At 40.8% G+C, this 19,689-nt stretch overlaps 1 protein-coding gene across 3 annotated transcripts in view; it reads right to left on the reverse strand.

Moving 5' to 3' along the window:
• Positions 1 to 8,041: 8,041 nt before the first annotated feature.
• Positions 8,042 to 19,689, reverse strand: part of tmem200a (transmembrane protein 200A) — a 32,377-nt gene continuing 20,729 nt past the window's right edge. For all 3 annotated transcript variants that reach the window (XM_056263642.1, XM_056262398.1, XM_056262914.1), the window contains exon 2: positions 8,042 to 10,046. In XM_056263642.1, the coding sequence (XP_056119617.1) occupies positions 8,535 to 10,028 (1,494 nt within the window). In that variant the 5' untranslated portion in view covers positions 10,029 to 10,046 and the 3' untranslated portion in view covers positions 8,042 to 8,534. The remainder of the gene's footprint in view (positions 10,047 to 19,689) is intronic.

Raw genomic sequence — 19,689 nt, forward strand, 5'->3', positions numbered from 1 at the left:
GTTGGTGTTAGAGTGTAGAATCCTTGAAAATAACCTTGTTGTTATTACAGCTGTTTCCAAAGAGTTTGTTGAATATTCATGCAGAACATTTAATGTGAACTAGTAACACCACAGTAAGTGTGTAATGTTCGGTGAACGTGATTTCACCAAGGACCACATGTTCCTGGATCAACATCGTTGTTGATCCTGGATCAACTTTCCAATCAACCAATCAGATTTGAGGGACACGTTTACAGTTTATTTCACTAGTTCACACTTACAAATAAGTTAGATAGAATAAATGGTATGCATATTTGGCGTGCTGTCCGGGGAGAGGGCTCCGGGCTCGGATATTTGGCCCGAACCCAAAGTACTCCCCCCGTATTGCTGGTTTAAGTAGTAACCAGGTGAGTGTGAGGAGACGGGGTGGTGGAGGGATGCTGAAAAACTGTCGAAGAACATTGGTGAGTCAAATGTGTGTATATATATATAGGTCTCCAACTCGAGCTGATTGGATAGACATGTTGATTAATGATGGTCGACAGCTGGTTGGAATGATGTGATAATTGGATCAATTATTTGAACGTGCTCCTCCCGAACTTTGTTAATAAAACATCATGTCAAGTTTAGGCTTAGAACCAGGGTGAAGTACTTAAACATCAGTGCTATTCACCTATCATTACCCTCTGATTTTAGGGATAAGTTATGGGTAGGGTTAGGTTTAGGGGTAGGGATTGGGTAAGGACTACATTTTGGGACAGGAATGTTGATCCAGGATCAACAAAATATGTTGATCCAGGAACATGTCTTATGCTGGGTACACACCAAAAGATTTTTTACCCCTTATGGTAACACTTTATAATAACTACACGCTAATAATCATTAGTTAAGCATGAGTAAACAGTTAATTCATCATTCATAAAGCATTAATAGACATTAATAAGCAGTTTATAAATACAGCTATAAATGTTTTCTTCTTGATTTACAAGCATATCTATAATTTATTTAATAATTGTATTTTCATCCTTTATTAATGATTAATTTATTATTTCTAAATGAATAATTGCATTTTTATAAACCAGTTATTTAAGAGTTTTCAGTGGTTCATAAGATTACTTAGAACGTGTAAGTAAATGATTAATAAACTATTTAAATGTACATTCATACATCTTATTATTCAGACATATAGTGATGGTTACTCAGTGTGTTAATAAATGCTTTATTAACATGTATTTATGCTGTAATTCAGGGTTAATTCGGGTAGTTATAAAGCATTTAGTAGTGGTCAGTTAACTATGTTTGTGAGCTCATCTAAAGTGAGGACTATTCATGCCTTGCAAAGCATTTATAAAGGAGATTTAAAGGCTGTTAAATATTTCTATGTTCTGTATCACTGTGTTGTGTTTGTTACATTTTACTGTTTAGAAGATGGATGCGCCTTTAAATCTCCTTTATAAATGCTTTACAAGGCATGAATAGTCCTCACTTTAGATTAGCTCACAAAATAGTTAACTGACCACTACTAAATGCTTTATAACTACCTGCATTTACTACATTTACTTACACTTTCTAAGTGATCTTATGAATGACTGACAACTCTTGTTTGTAAATAATGCTATACTTCATTTAGAAATTATTAATTGATCATTAACAAAGTATGAAAATACAATTATTAAACGCATTATAGATATGCTTATAAATCAAGAAAAAAAGCCTTTATAGCTGTATTTACAAACTGCTTATTAATGTCTATTAATGCTTTATAAATGATGAATTAACTGTTTACTCATGCTTAACAAATGATTAATAGCATGCAGTTATTATAAAGTGTTACCCATCTGGGAAGATTTTCAAAATGTGATAGACCACAAACATGAGGACAAAAAATCCTAGATTTAAGCGTTTTGCTCCTAGTGTGTGGTGTGCCATGATGTGACAAAGACAGCACACCACACACGAACAAATTTTCAACCAGTCTCGACTGTGAACAAAGGAAATCTCACAAAATCTCGCGAGACTTCAGAATAAGCTTGGCGGACGATATGCAGGAAGAAATTGCGATGATAGTGTTTGGAATGATTTTCACAGAAAAACATTCGTGCTCTTGCCACAAATCAACAAGCTGATCCTCCATCTCTGCTTTCCACATCAGTTTAACTTTTTGCAACGCCATGACTGCGTTTGTTATGCTTCCGTCTTCCATCATCTCGCTTTCTGATTAGATATTGTTTCGTTTCACGTGATAATCTCCAGAGCGAGCGCGCGTTTGTCCTCGGGGTTCCCCCCACACATCAGGATTTCTGATCGTAAATATTCAACATGTTGAATATTTACGATTCGCGATCGGGGCGCCTCCGACGTTCTTCCGAGCAGGTTCGGACACTCTTAACACACCTCACACCAAGGGAGAATCTGATAAAATAATCTGTAGAACCATCAAGATAATCGGGACATAGCTAGGATTGTCGGAAGGGGGGAAATCGGCCCAAAATCAGCCCGATTATCTTTTGGTGTGTACCCAGCATTACTTGGCAAAATCACAGTGACCGTAATGATGCACTAACATCAAGCAATAACAAAATGTGGATATGTGTGGCTGTATCCAGGAGAATATTACCAAACATGAGCTGTAATGTGGAGTATCCTTTGATTTCCATGGAAACAGGACGGAGTGGATTGTCAGTCACACCCTGATTGGTCATATTACTCCAGATGGATCTTATTTGACTGGGAGCAGAATTTGGCAGTACTTTCAGTGATCCTCCTAGATCTGCCCCAGATGACCACACAAGAGCTGCTCGCTCTTCTCACAGGCCCTTTCACATTGACAGCTACTTTCAGCAAACATGAGCATGCAAGGAATTTAGGGCTAATAAAATAAGAATGTTTTTGTTTTTGTCTTTTCTCAAATATTCAATGTATTTTGGGGGCTGCTGCCTGGTCTTTTTACAGCAAGGTCATGGAGAAAAATGTACAGTGATGTACGGGATGACCAACACTGAATGTTGGACTGCTTAAAAAATAAAAAGGTACAGGTTAAAACCACATGTGAGTTTTTAGTAACATACAATTTAATCAAATACTATATTCAGAATTTAGTTTGCTCATTTTCTTTCATAACACAATAAGTGCATGCCTGCATGGCGCTAGCAATGGCAGTGCCATAGACTGAATTCACAAGAAATATACATGCTGATAAATTTTGGGTGAAAAAAGGGGTTAAATGATGTTGTTTTAAAAGTTTTTGATTATTTAAAAATGTTTGATGCTCACCCTGGCCTTCTTGATGCATTCTGGCCTTTTCAGACTGCCTGTGAGATGGTCGTAGAGAAGTTCACAGAGGTGTGGTCTCAGCTAGCAGCTTTTTAGTAAATTCCTCTCAGGGAATTTTCTCCAGAGATGGAGAAAACATATTTCTCTCTCGCTTTAGGCTCCTCCCCCAGACAGCAACATGGTGTCGGCCTAGATACGGCCCACATCTAGTACATGTGGAATCCACATTTACCGGATGTGAGCCATATCTGGGCCGACACTGTCGCTTTCTCGGCCCCCTCCAGCCTATGTTGATGTTGGGGTTGGCTTTCATGAACCTGCAGGGTTTTTCCTATGGTGAAGTTTAGGAACAGATAGAGATATTCTCAGCTCTGTTGCCCTTTTCATTCTCTTCAGTCATACTTGAAGATTAGAGCAAATACAGGTTATGTTCGCTCGCTTCTCTAGGAGAACCTTGCTTAACACTGGTTCCTGCTTGTGCAGGGGCTATGTAAGGTCTACTTTCTGCCTTAATAAATACGGAGAAAGGAGTGTATGCTTCATTCATATTCGCATATGAAGGGTTGTTAGACAGTTGAAAGAAGATGGTCTATTTCGCTTCTCGCTCCTCACTTCATCGGCTGTTGTCTCCCCAGTGGGCGAATTCGGAAGTAGTAGCTATATACTCTTTCTGTGTTTGTAGTTGTGCACTGGCTCGCATGGGTGAGGAAATATTGGCAATTCTGCTTCTCGCAACTCATTTCATCACATGCCACTTCTCCTTTATAAATACAGAGATGGAAGTGTATGCTCCTCTCATGTTCGCATATGTAGGGTTCCCAGACATACCTTAAAGAAGATGGGCTATTCCGCTTCTGGTGTCCCACTTCATCAGCTGTTGTCTCTCCAGTGTTGCGAATTCGGAAGTAGTACCAATATGCTATTTCTGTGTTCATAGTTTTGCTACTGCAAAACTACGAACACAGAAATAGCATATTGGTACTACTTCCGAATTGCCAACCATTGGCATCGGTGAGGAAAGATTGGCAACACTGCTTCTCGCATCTCACTTCCTCACATGCCACTTCTCTATTATAAATACTGAGATAGAAGCGCATGCTCCTTTCATGTTGGCATAGGTAGGGTTGCCAGACGTAGCTGAATGAAGATGGGTTATTCCACTTCTCGTGTCTCACTTCATCGGCTATTGTCTCCTCAGTGGGCGAATTCGGAAGTAGTAGCTATATACTCTTTCCGTGTTTGTAGTTGTGCAAAGGCTGGCATCGGTAAGGAAAGATAGGCAATTCTGCTTCACGTGTCCTACTTCTTAAAATGATGCTTCTCCTTAATAAATATGTGGAGATGGAAGGGTATGCAGCTTGCATATTTGCAATAGGGGTTGCTTGGCATAGCTGAAAGAAGGTGGGCTATTTCGCTTCTGGCATCCTACTTCATGAACTGTCGCCCCTCCAGAGTGGACATAGTGGAGTACTGTGAGGAGTATGAGGAGTATGAAGTAAAAGTGGCATTACGCTGTGGTGGCCTACTCTCTGTCCTTATTGCTGGAACAATGGGAATAGGTAACCATTGGCCGATGAGGCTAAAGGTTAGAGCTTGGCCCTCCCCAATCATTATTGGGTGAAAAAGGGGGGTTTATAGGCTCCCGTGGGTATGGGTTGCTCTTTGAGGTTCGACCACGGGGTGAAGGTCTCACGGCAGGCTTGAGTAACTGGTACTCGGAGCGTGCCCTGTTGCCATGCCCATCTCGGGACTCGATCGTGAAGCCAGTGGTGAAGCGTTCTCATATGAAGCAGTCCGAGCGGCGTGGCTGCCGCCGCTAGGAGCCTCTGAAATAACTTCAGTGAACCGCACTCTTGCCCTCAAATTGACTCAGGCAATTCAGCAGTGCCCATCAAAAGATAACACCTGTCTACTGCACCCAGAAATACATGGGCGAGACATCTTTAAAAAGACATGCCACGTGCTGCTCTTTTAGAGAGGAGAAAAAAACTCAGCAGTGTGTTGAAGCGCCTAGGGAGAAACACACATACTGTTGGCAGATCACGGCACAGACCAGCAGCAGGTGATGTGATCTCGCTGGAACACGCCGTAACACCAACAGCACTGGAGAGTCACTGGAGGGGTGAAGAATACTCTTGGCTCTGAAGCAAAAACATAATGCGAGATTGCCGCACAGCTTCTTTTATACCCACGCGGCGGGGTGGAGTTGCGCTATGCAAATTCCGGTAACGCTTCCTTTTACAGTCCTGTTACCCATGTACTTACTATGTACTTATTATAGTAATTATAATTACTGGGTAATAACTAGGTACTAACCCTGAACCTACCCCTAAACCTACCCCTAACCCATGTACTTACCTTATATTAGCCAGTACTTTCTAGGTAAGTACACTGTAAGTACACGTAAGTACTGTACTGTAAAAGGAAGCGTTACCCAAATTCCGCAGACCCATGGCATTGTTTTGCCATTGGCTCGTTTTGTAGAACTCGAAGGTGATAGGCTTCTAAGCAAGACCCACATTTCGTCAGTCACTGACGTAACTGGGAGTGACTGAACGAAAGGGAACCAGGGTTATATTCATAACCCATATATTCATAACCCTAAGCCTTCACCCAGGTTCAGGAAGCTGTCCTCCGTAAAATGCACTACACAAGGTAACTTTTGGGTTGTACTGCTCAGGTTATAAATATATCTTAACCACTGATTCCTAGTTTTATCTGTTTTTGGTTGGCCAACAAAAGTGGTTTTGCTTTCGCATCCAAACAAACAGTGTTTCCACAACATGAAGACAACACCTTCTTTCTTTGCGGAAGTATTATCTGGACTTGGATCAAGGTGTTTTAGGCAGGTCAGAATCAGTGTTGTCTTTTAGATAGAATAAATCCCTTTTTGGGTCACTATGAGCTTTGAAACTTTGCAGATCTTATACATCCACAAACAGATACAATACACTCTAAAGGAAAAGGAAAACAATAAAGCTTCTAGCCGCTATGTGCATAAATGTTTATGAACGCCATTTAATGTTGTTGTAATGATAATTGTTCTGTTTGAAGTCACCATTATTGTGATTAGAGTAATCGAAAAGTAAAAAAATGACTTCTATGCATCATTTGTTGATTGGATTTTAAGATAAGGATGTGGCACTAAAATGTGTATGCAGATAAGCATTTTACAAGAAGATCCAGTTATGACGTTTTGATTAAACAAAGACAAAACATTGTAAAAAAAAAAATTAAACATGCACAGATTGATTGTTCACGATAAGATTTATATCATGCATGAAAATGAAAGGTGAATTTTCATTTAAAACTCTGGTAACACTTTAGAATACGGTTCCTTCGTTAATGAATCCAACCCTAACCCTAACACAAGAACCAATGAGTAACACAATATTAACAATCTAGTAACTACTATTAACTAAAAAGAAACTCTGATTAACGAACTAGTAAGTAATAGCGCACAGATGAAAGTGGTAGTTCACTATTAACTAATCAATAAATACTATTTTTTAATGCTTCCCAGAGAACTACTGAAAAAGTTTCATAATTCATGCAAAACTAATCAATAACCAATGCAGTTTTACACTTTGCTTTTCATTAGTAACTACTGTAAGAATCATGGTAACAAACTAGTAATGACACAAGTGTTACTACATGATCTAGTCATGATTTGTGCAACCAAACACAAAAGTCATTTCAAGCATTTGAGATTTTTGGTGAACTTTTAGAAAATTTCTTTAGAAGTATGTAGTAACACTTTAGTCATTACTAACTAGTTCCCATGATCTTCACTTTAGAATACGGATCCAAATAATTAGTAATTCCCATAGAAGTATGAAGTAACACTTGTGTCATTACTAGTTTGTTACCATGATTCTTACAGTAGTTACTAATGAAAAGCCAATAAAGTGTAGAATCTTCTAATCACTCACAAGATATGCACACACACATATGAGCTAGGAGACATACATAAAAACATATTTTTTTAAGAGGTAGGTTAAGTCTGCTATGCTCTTACATATTGATGATGTAAACAACCTTGTGTATTTGTTTACAGTAGCAGTTAAAATGTTAATGTAGTGCTAGTCATTTGTCCTGCATTGGTTATTGATTAGTTTTTGCATGAATTATGAAAATTTTCAGTAGTTGTCTGGGAAGCATTAAAAAAAATAGTAGTTATTGATTAGTTAATAGTGAAGTACCACTTTCATCTGTGCGCTATTACTTACTAATTCGTTAATCAGAGTTTATTTTTAGTTAATAGTAGTTACTAGATTGTTAATAAACTTTTTCAGTAGTTCTCTGGAAAGCATTAAAAAAATAGTAGTTATTGATTAGTTAATAGTGAACTACCACTTTCATCTGTGCACTATTACTTACTAGTTTGTTAATCAAAGTTTCTTGTTAGTTAATAATAGTTACTAGATTTTCAATATTGTGTTACTCATTGGTTCCTGTGTAGTTATTCATTAACGAAGTAACCGTATTGTAAAGTGTTACCAAAACTCTTTCAGAAATGTCATAAGTGTTGTGTATGGTAGTTTACTGGCAACTAGAGTTGCAGAAAAATCTATCTTACAATACATTTTTTGCATTGTAAATTAAACCATGAGACTTAAATCTCATTATTTAGCTTCATGTCGTTCCAAACCTATATGCTATTTTTTTCCCAGTTCCAGTAGATCACAAAAGTCTTGTACCGGTAAGTGTTTTATACAAGCACAGTTCAAAGTGATGATGTCTGTCATGCTCCAAAAAGGACAAAACCCCCAAAACTATTAAAATAAAAGTAGTCAAAACAGGACATTATCTGAAAAGGTTGTGTTTATTCTGAGAAACAGGTAAATTATACATTGAAGAGTTCTCTTCAAAAATATCGGTGTGTGTGTGTTTTAAACAATAAATTATTTAAAGTAAAATAACTAGCAGTGCAGGTACAACACACATACTGTAGTACTCAAACAGACAATAGATCCTGTCTGAATGATAACAAAAACAATACAACCATATTTGAACAAGTTGCACTAACCTGTTAGTTACTGAATTATTCGCTCTACCCATACTTTCATTTAGCATTACGGCTCACTTTTTGTATTTCAAATTCTGGGTGAAATATCATTCTGAAATCCAGTGAAAGAACAAAACAAAAAAAGCAGCACAACTGCCTAAGCTATCTGTTCAAGGGCCTTGTGATTTGTATCTGTAAATTGAACTGTTTTTATATTGCAGCTGGACTGTGAAGGCCAAAAGCTCATGGATTGACATTTGACGCTTGCTCAGTTTTAAAATCTGGTCTCTGAGGTGCCTCTCTTCAGACAGTTCTCCATAAATTCATCATGCTCAAAGCTCAAGTTATTGTGAGACCTGGAGATCATAAGAAGTTTCTCCTTTTTAGAGTAGTCCTTCTTCACGGCCACTGGGGGCACTAAAAGCCTGTCCATAGGGTCCTCTTTGTCCTCCAGTTTAGTGTATCCTTTACTATTACTGCGGTCCAATCTGGGCCAACTAGGGTGTTTCCTCTGTTCGGGCTGGACAGTCAGCATTGTGGGCGCTCTCTCTAAATCCAGAGATTTGGAATGGGCTGACAAAATGTGGAGGGAGCTATTGGAGCCGAAGTCTTTACGCGCAGCACCAGGTGACAGGAACCTACCGCTGGTGGACCCAGGAGACAGTGAGGAACGGGAAGATGTGGAGGTAGGGGATTCGGTGGCTGAGTTGCTCCGGAGCAGCAGGGCGCCCGAAGGCTTGAAAGCTTTGGCGACATAAGGAACAGGTACCGTTAACGACTCCAATGACGGAGGTCTGGAGTGGACCCTGCTCTGCTCTAAGTCCTCCGTGATGCTATCGATGTCAGGCTCATCAATGACGCAGTTGTTGAGTTTGATGACGGGCAGTGTGAAGGCGCTGATGGAAGAGGAAACGATGGAGCGCGTTTGGCATTTCTTGAGCGCACCACGCTTGTCCTCCCACCGACGACCACCCTCATCATGGAACCCAAAGATACATTCAGAACGGTCCTTGTAAGTAGGCGACAACAGGCCAAAGCCACCTCGGGCCTCACTCATTAGACCCTCGTCATCCTCAGCCGAGCTGGTCCTGTGGGAGAACCGGGCGTCACCATCCAGACCGGAGAAGGACATTAGAGTGTTTGCTGCGAGCCTTGAGGCAAACTGGCCATCCAGTCCGAAAGAACGGATCTCTGTGTCCGTGTAGGGACCCATGTAGGCCCCATTCGTACACTTCTGCTCCTTAATCCGCAGGCTGTGAATGTCTATGACGGTCGAGTACATGTCCTTCATGTGGATAATCTTTGTCTCACGATCCCTGTTCTCATGTAAGATGGCATTAGCACAGATGAAGATAAAAATCCCAATTCCCATAGTGAAAGGACCCAACATCTTCATCTTCTCGGAATGCAGGTGCTTCTCCAAGAATTGCGCAATGGAGCCCACCTGCTCTTGGCCAACCTGAGTATCGTTCCTGGACAACTTGCTTTCTGGTGCCTTCTGGGGGTCCTTATGAGGCCAGTATCCAAGAACAGCCATTGCAATGCCTGCCATGAGGATCAGCACTCCCAAAACCAGAAAGAATCCTGAGGCCGAATACAGTCTGATCTTCCCTCTCACTACCACGACATCAGCTCTAGGTTTACGCTTGGTGCATTTCTTCTCAGGAGCAGGGCCTGGGCTCTGGATTGGCAGATGATACTGAGAGCGGGTGGAGTCTTGTCTTTTCAATGCTGCGAGCCCCGTGATCACCCCACCCGTGGCAATCATTGCTGTGACAATGCAAGCCTGCAAATAAAGAAATAAACAATTGTTTAAATAAGCTGGAGGCACTCCCACTTGATTGAAAACAATCTTTGATATCTGTCTCAGTCCAGGTGTTCGGGAATTTGTTTGCTGAATGCTGGTTTAAGCACTGTTGGGGCTATTGTGAATCTTTTCAATTGTTTTTTAAATGCTACCCTTGTCTTGCTTTATACACAGAGCAAGCAAAACAAAGTCATGATAGCTGCATAATTATGAGGTACACAAGAAAAAGAGAACAATCATAGCATAATGGAGCTTTGTTTAAGAAGATCTCTCCATGTCTTGATCCCTCCATGTCTTGATCCCTCCACCATTGTAAATGCAAATGTTTGAAATCAATGATAAAAATAAATTCTCTGAAAGTTTGATTCTATAATTAAAACACTGAAGCATTAGTCAAGAATGACAAGAATGGCAATGTGATTTAGACAGCCAAGGGATGATCCAAGTCTGCTGACCAAAAAAAAAAATATTATTTTGTCAAATCTAAGAGATATTGTGTATCAATTTACTAACATGGCTAATCTCAATCTTAGTGCTAGGAAAGAGCAAGTAAACTGAAATTTTTAGTATCCATATATGACATGAACAAGGATGTTTAGCATTAAAACCCAAAACAATGTGTAATTTCACAAGCATACTGTAGGCTAAATTATTAGGTCAAAGAGAGACTGAATAATTGCTAAGAAAGATGGTGAATTACAGTTTTCAGACAGAAGTTTCCCATTGTAAATGTAACTGTCATTTGAATGGTTAAAGTGTTTTATATACATCCCTGAGGCTCATTGCTCTCCTCTCTGCAGGGTGCAAGTATAGTTTTTGTAAAAAAAATAAAAAATAAAATTTAAAGTCGGGAGGACTGTAAGAAGTGAAAACCTTAACTTAACAATAAATGAGAGAGAAGCGGTGCTCTGTATTGTCTTAAATTAAACATTTTATATTTCAGAGTCATTAAGACACTTTAAATCACAGTATTCATAAACGCATTGAAATGAATATTAAAACATATAAATGCTTAAATTAAATCACAATAAATAAATAAAACCTAACAATATGTATACAGATGCTCCAATTGTCACAGTCCAGTTGAAATAAAAGGTGAGGAAAGGATCTAAGTGCAGCAGTATAAAGTTTTTATTAAACAAAGCACTCAAAAACTGAACATAACCCTGACATATCCCCCCCATCAAGAAGGTGCATCCTCACACCTCAATAATAACACAAAGTCCAACAGAGGAGGGCGGGAAGGGGCGTAGGTGGGGGACGCAGGGCAGGAACAGAGGGCAAGAGGGGTCAAGGCGGAGATTAAGGTGGGAGGAGCCAGGGTGGAAATTACGGTGGGAGGAGCCAGGGTGGAGATTAAGGTAGGAGGAGCCAGGGTGGAGATTAGGGTGGGAGGAGCCAGGGTGGAGATTAAGGTGGGAGGAGCCAGGGTGGAGATTACGGTGGGAGGAGCCAGGGTGGAGATTACGGTGGGAGGAGCCAGGGTGGAGATTACAGTGGGAGGAGCCAGGGTGGAGATTAAGGTGGGAGGAGCCAGGGTGGAGATTATGGTGGGAGGAGCCAGGGTGGAGATTACAGTGGGAGGAGCCAGGGTGGAGATTAAGGTGGGAGGAGCCAGGGTGGAGATTACAGTGGGAGGAGCCAGGGTGGAGATTAAGGTGGGAGGAGCCAGGGTGGAGATTAGGGTGGGAGGAGCCAGGGTGGAGATTACAGTGGGAGGAGCCAGGGTGGAGATTAAGGTGGGAGGAGCCAGGGTGGAGATTACGGTGGGAGGAGCCAGGGTGGAGATTACAGTGGGAGGAGCCAGGGTGGAGATTAGGTGGGAGGAGCCAGGGTGGAGATTACAGTGGGAGGAGCCAAGGTGGAGATTAAGGTGGGAGGAGCCAGGGTGGAGATTACGGTGGGAGGAGCCAGGGTGGAGATTACAGTGGGAGGAGCCAGGGTGGAGATTAAGGTGGGAGGAGCCAGGGTGGAGATTAAGGTAGGAGGAGCCAGGTTGGAGATTACGGTGGGAGGAGCCAGGGTGGAGATTAAGGTGGGAGGAGCCAGGGTGGAGATTACGGTGGGAGGAGCCAGGGTGGAGATTACAGTGGGAGGAGCCAGGGTGAAGATTAAGGTGGGAGGAGCCAGGGTGGAGATTACAGTGGGAGGAGCCAGGGTGGAGATTAAGGTGGGAGGAGCCAGGGTGGAGATTACGGTGGGAGGAGCCAGGGTGGAGATTAAGGTGGGAGGAGCCAGGGTGGAGATTACGGTGGGAGGAGCCAGGGTGGAGATTAAGGTGGGAGGAGCCAGGGTGGAGATTAAAGTGGGAGGAGCCAGGCTGGAGGCTTGGCTGCTGGATTTAGGGAGATGAGATTAAAATTACAACCAAAAGCCACACAATGTGGCATCGTATCAGTATTTTATATTCCGAGTTGTGTTGTGGTAAAAATAGCAACAGGTAGCACCAGTAGCTCACCGAGTGCAACCATTTGATGTCATCGACATAGAATGCACTGCACACCTAAAATAGTGCCCACATTGTACAAAATATGTATAAAACAATGTGGATTTTTAAAATAACGTAAATCTTTGATGGGTTATCTACTTCATATTTCAGTAAGAGACATCATTTACATTACATGCTCTGTACATGGTACCATTAGGAGATATCATTAGGAAACATGGAGTTAGCTTTCACTGTTATGCCGATGATACTCAGCTGTATATTTCTTCAAAACCTAACGAAACTTACCAATTCACAAAATTAACGGAATGCATAGCTGATATAAAAAATTGGATGACCAGTAATTTCCTACTACTAAATTCTGAAAAAACAGAGATTCTAATTATTGAACAAAAAACTTCCACACGTAATAACCTAGAATACTGTCTAACACTTGATGGCTGCTCTGTCAAGTCTTCGTCGTCGGTTAGGAACCTGGGTGTGCTCTTTGATACCAATCTTTCATTTGAAAATCACGTGTCTAGTATCTGTAAAACCGCATTTTTCCATCTTAAAAATATGTCTAAATTACGCCATATGCTCTCATTGACAACTGCGGAACAATTAGTCCATGCGTTCATGACCTCAAGGCTAGATTACTGTAATGCTCTACTGGGTGGTTGCCCTGCACGCTTAATAAACAAACTACAGCTAGTTCAAAACGCCGCAGCTCGAGTTCTTACCAGAACCAGGAAATATGACCATATTAGCCCGGTTCTGTCAACACTGCATTGGCTGCCTATTAAACATCGTATACATTTTAAAATATTGTTGATTACTTACAAAGCACTAAATGGTTTAGCTCTGCAGTACTTGAGCAAGCTCTTAACGCATTATAGTCCTTCACGCCTATTGCGATCTCGAAATTCCGGCCAGTTGATAATACCTAGAATATCAAAATCGACTGCAGGCGGTAGATCCTTGTCCTATTTAAGTCAAGTCAAGTCATCTTCATTTATATAGCGCTTTTAACAATGAATTGTTTCAAAGCAGCTTTACAGAGATAAACATATAATTTAAGGTAACAGATTGTTTTGGCGTTATAGCGGTTCTTGAATAATGTTACTTCCAGCTAAAGTTAACTTTGATTGATTCACCTCCGTCGAAATGATCAGACTTTAAACGCGAACCTGTGATTAACGCTGACGGCGTTCACATGCTCATTCAGAATTCTATAGTTATGTGCTTTTTAAAATATGTGCGCAGGTTTGTAATTCATACAACCCAGCCTAAACAAACTACTTTTCTTGCCTATAAATTTTGATACAGAATTTTGTTTTATTTTATCACTTCGGGGTACGCGAGCCGGAATTCACAGCGCTTTATCTGTAGAGTGGGAAAGGGATCCTCCATAGGGAGAGGATAGTGGATACTTCAGCACTGCATTGTCATCGGGTCCAGGCGAATCTCCTTCGTCAGATCTGGACACGGCCTGGATCCGGCAGGCTGCGGGAAAACCTCGGGATAAACAAAGACACTAATATTAGCGTAGATGCCATTCTTCTTATGATGTAGCGAGTACATCAAGATTTAAGGGAAGTGTTCCCAGTTCCCGCTGACCTAATCTATGCAGCCTAACATTGAATTTATAGAAGTCTATAATGTATTGTGTGTATGCTAGGTCAAAGAGATGTGTTTTTAGTCTAGCTTTGAACTGACAGAGTGTGTCTGCTTCCCGGACAATGGTAGGAAGACTGTTCCAAAGTTTTGGTGCTAAATAGGAAAAGGATCTCCCGCCAGCAGTCGATTTAGATATTCTAGGTATTATCAACTGGCCGGAATTTTGAGATCGCAATAGACGTGAAGGACTATAATGCGTTAAGAGCTCGCTCAAGTACTGCGGAGCTAAACCATTTAGTGCTTTGTAGGTAATCAACAATATTTTAAAATTTATACGATGTTTAATAGGGAGCCAATGCAGTGTTGACAGAACCGGGCTAATATGGTCATATTTCCTGGTTCTGGTAAGAACTCGAGCTGCGGCGTTTTGAACTAGCTGTAGTTTGTTTATTAAGCGTGCAGGGCAACCACCCAGTAGAGCATTACAATAATCTAGCCTTGAGGTCATGAACGCATGGACTAATTGTTCCGCATTTCCCAATGAGAGCATATGGCGTAATTTAGATATATTTTTAAGATGGAAAAATGCAGTTTTACAGATACTAGACACGTGGCTTTCAAAAGAAAGGTTGGTATCAAATAGCACACCCAGGTTCCTAACCGACGACGAAGACTTGACAGAGCAGCCATTAAGTGTTAGACAGTATTCTGGGTTATTACGTGTGGAAGTTTTTTGTCCAATAATTAGAATCTCTGTCTTTTCAGAATTTAGTAGTAGGAAATTACTAGTCATCCAATTTTTTATATCAGCTATGCATTCCGTTAATTTTGTGAATTGGTAAGTTTCGTTGGGTTTTGAAGAAATATACAGCTGAGTATCATCGGCATAACAGTGAAAGCTAACTCCATGTTTCCTAATGATATCTCCTAATGGTAGCATGTACAGAGTGAACAGCAGCGGTCCTAGTACTGAGCCTTGTGGTACGCCATACTGAACTTGTGATCGATAAGACATCTCTTCATTTACTGCTACAAACTGATAACGGTCAGTTAAGTATGATTTAAACCATGCTAATGCAATTCCACTAATGCCAACATAGTTTTCTAGTCTATTTAAAAGAATGTTGTGGTCAATGGTGTCAAATGCAGCACTAAGATCGAGTAACACTAATAGAGAGATACAACCACGATCGGATGATAAGAGCAAATCATTTGTGACTCTAATGAGAGCGGTCTCAGTGCTATGGTACGGTCTAAATCCGGACTGAAAATCCTCGCAGATATCATTTCTTTCTAGAAAGGAACATAGTTGTGAAGATACTGCTTTTTCTAATATCTTTGACGGAAAAGGCAGATTCGAGTTCGGCCTGTAATTGACTAATTCTGTAGGATCAAGTTGTGGTTTTTTAACAAGCGGTTTTATCATAGCCAGTTTAAAGGTTTTTGGTACGTATCCTAGAGACAAAGATGAATTAATGATATTAAGAAGAGGATATATGACCTCTGGAAACATCTCTTTCAGTAGCTTAGTCGGTATAGGATCTAACATACAAGTTGTCGATTTAGATGAATTAACGAGTTTGCAGAATTCTTCCTCTCCTATAGCAACAAATAAATCAAATTTTTCCTCATGGAGACTGCAATGCACTGTCTGATGCGATACTGTGGTAGACGGTTGCATAGTTATAATTTTGTCCCTGATATTATCAATCTTATAAGTGAAGAAGTTCATAAAGTCATCACTGCCGTGTTGCTTTGACACTTCTGAGCTTGAAGCTTTCTTTTTCGTTAGTTTAGCCACTGTTTCAAATAAATACCTAGGATTATGTTTATTTTCTTCTAATAGGTTTGAAAAATAAGCAGATCTAGCAGCTTTTAAAGCCTCTCTGTAAGCAATTGAGCTCTCTTTCCACGAAATCCGAAATACCTCTAGTTTAGTTTTCTTCCAGTTGCGCTCCATTTTTCTGGCTGCTCTCTTTAGGGCCTGAGTGTGCTCGCTGTACCACGGCGTTGGACTATTTTCTTTAATCTTCTTTAAGCGCAACAGAGCAACTGCGTCTAAAGTGCTGGAAAAGAGAGAGTTAAACGTTTCTGTTGCAATATCGAGTTCTTCTAAGCTATCTGGGATGCTGAGATGATGAAACTGATTAGGAAGATTATTGATAAAGCAATCTTTAGTGGCAGAAGTTATAGGTCTAACGTATTTATAACACGGAGTCGGCTTTGCAGCCTTGGCTAAATGTAATTTACATGAGACTAGATAATGATCTGAGATGTCATCGCTCTGCTGCAGAATTTCAACAGCATCAACATCTATTCCATGTGATAATATTAGATCTAGAGTATGATTACGACAATGAGTAGGTCCTGACACGTGTTGTCTAACTCCAATTGAGTTTACAATGTCTTTAAATGCCAATCCCAAAGCATCTTTTTCATTATCTACATGTATATTAAAATCACCAACAATTAGTACTTTATCTGCAGCCAATACTAAATCTGATAGAAAGTCCGCAAATTCTTTGATAAAATCTTTATGGTGCCCTGGTGGCCTGTATACAGTAGCCAGCAGAATTCTCAAATGTGATTTATCGTTTACACTATATATTTTTACATTAAGCACCAATACTTCAAAAGAAGTATATTTAAAGCTACATTTCTTAGTGGTTTTGAAAATATTACTATAAATTACAGCAACACCTCCCCCTTTGCCTTTCAGATGAGGTTCATTTTTATAACTGTAATCTTGTGGGGTTGACTCATTTAAAATAATGTAATCGTTTGGTTTTAGCTAGGTTTCTGTCAAACACAGCATATCAAGATTATAATCTGAAATCATATCATTAACTATAAGAGATTTTGAAGTAAGGGATCGAATATTCAGCAACCCAAGCTTTATCATTTGCTCATCTGTATTATATCTGTTTTTTATTTTTTGAACATCAATTAAATTTTTAACCTGACGTTTTTTGGATTTCCAAATTCGGGGAACAGACACAGTCTCTATATGATGATATCTAGGTGAAAGTGGCTCTATGTGATGGGATTTATCTGACCTTGGTGACGTGAGGCCGCTAGCAGACGGTCGGTTTAGCCAGTCTGTCTGCTTCCTGACCTGAGCCCCAGATTGTCATGTTTTAGCTCTAAGACTATGAGCCAAATTACTAGAGAGAAGAGCAGCACCAGCCCAGGAGGGATGGATACCATCTCTTTTCAACAGATCAGGCTTGCCCCAAAAACTTTTCCAATTGTCTATGAATTTTATATTATTCTGCGGACACCACTTCGACAGCCAACCATTCAGTGAGGCCAATCGGCTAACTATCTCATCACTCCTGCGTACAGGAAGGGGGCCAGAGCAAATTACAGTGCCTGACATCGTACTTGCGAGTTCACACACCTCTTTAATGTTAATATTTTAATTATTTATCACCAAAACTCTGGAACAATCTTCCTAATATTGTCCGGGAAGCAGACACACTCTGTCAGTTCAAATCTAGACTAAAAACACATCTCTTTGGCCTAGCATACACAAAACACACTATAGACTTCCTTAATTCAAAATTAGGCTACATAGTTTAGATCAGCCGGAACCGGGAACACGTCCCGTAAATCCTGATGTACTTGGTACATCATAAGAAGGATGGCGTCTACGCTAATATTAGTCTCTCTGTTTATCCCGAGGGACCCTCTATGGTGGACCTGCGCCTGGACCCATCCCAACTCATCCTGAAGTGCCAGCCTCATCAGCCCTGTGAAGGCCTCATCGACACGACGCCATCGGCACTGATCCTCAACAACTCGTCTCCATACCGGCGTGATTACTTCCACTTCCAAACAGATGGAAATGAATAAATACTCTAAATGTTCCGATCCAATCTGACTTGTAATGCTGCCCGAATCACACACTGTTCCATTTATTGGCCAGAGGAGAACTGGCCCCCGACTGAGTCTGGGTTCTCCCAAGGTTTTTTCCTCCATTCTGTCACCTGATGGAGTTTTGGTTCCTCTCCACTGTCGCCTTGGCTTTTGGGTTGCTTAGTTGGGGACATTTAATATTCAACAATATTACTGATCCGCCTTACTTCAGGTGGACGATGACGCAATTTTCTTCTAGAAGCAAACTTTGTTGTATTATTTTCATGTTATCACTGTGAAGCTGCTTTGATACAATCTGTATTGTAAAAAGCGCTATATAAATAAAGGTGACTTGACTTGACTTGACATTATATTAAGCCATTAAAGTCTTAATACGAGGGTTCACTTTAACATTGCCACATCCATCACCATGTCAATCTCTATTACCATACCAATCGTGCTAATAATATTATTATCCACGTGAGACATTTCCTAGCAATGTATGGAATACCAGGACACGACACACACACACACACACACACACGTGCGCGCATACAAAAACAAACAGACACACACACACACACACACACACACACACACACACACACACACACACACACACACACACACACACACACACACACACACACACACACACACACACACTCTGATCAACTTTCTTTGTGGGGAATGTCCATAGACGTAATGGTTTTTATACTGTACAAACTGTATATTCTGTCTTCTTACACTAACCCTACCCCTAAACCTACCCAACACACAACTTTCTGCATTTTTACGTTTTCAAAAAAATAATTTTGTATGATTTATAAGCTTGTGCACCTCAATTTAGGTCCTCACAGTGACATGAGTCCCCATTATTCTGTGTGCATTCTGGTTTAAGTCCCCGCCAGGATAGAAAAACATGTACACACACACACACTGCATAGATACGTCATTATTTAATCACACTGGCTTCACAGCAGGTTGTGTTGGCTGTAGTCTGATGAATTGAGCTGTTTTGTTTTTATGTTGAATTTTTCATCGTTTTTTCTTGTATACTTTTAAGTTCCATTTATTTAGTGCTTTGTTCAATCTCAAACCATTATTTTGTTTTTATTATTAAGATGTCTGCACAAGAGTTAACTGTAATCTGGGCAAACAGTAAACTTTGCTGAAATTAAGCGTCCCGCTTTGGTCTACACTGGAAGTGTTCTGTTTGCTCTGCTAAACTATAATTACTAAGGGTGTACTCACACTAGGCACGGTTGCCATGAACCGGGCCCGAGTACGATTGTCCCCCCTCCCCACTCCCCCTCTGGCCTGCACTCACATAGGGTTTCAGCATTCGTGCCGGAGCACGCTTACGTCATTATGGTGCGTGCGACGGTTTCGGGATAAACAAGAAGAGCGGCGCTCTCTGAACACAATGAAGTCCATCGCTCTGTTTTCTTTGTGGATAATTTTGTGTCGTTTGGTCCACGGTGGTCCACAGCCTGTTGTTAAACAGATGTGTCGCCTTAGTGGCGCGGAAATTTTCACGTAATCGTGCTGCTCGTATGAGGAGGTTTGCAAGGTACCAGCTGAAGTGCAGCAAGGACTTTGCAGCTTTGATTACGGACTGTGTTGGTTTTGGAGCGTCGCAAAACCATGACATGCACGGTTAGCGCTCACAACTGCATGCGAACCGCGCCCGAGTCCAACTGAACCATGCTCTGGCCC

The sequence above is a fragment of the Rhinichthys klamathensis genome, unplaced genomic scaffold, assembly GCF_029890125.1.
Source record: "Rhinichthys klamathensis goyatoka isolate OS25496 unplaced genomic scaffold, OSU_Roscu_1.1 h1tg000001l_1, whole genome shotgun sequence".
Lineage (NCBI taxonomy): Eukaryota > Metazoa > Chordata > Actinopteri > Cypriniformes > Leuciscidae > Rhinichthys > Rhinichthys klamathensis.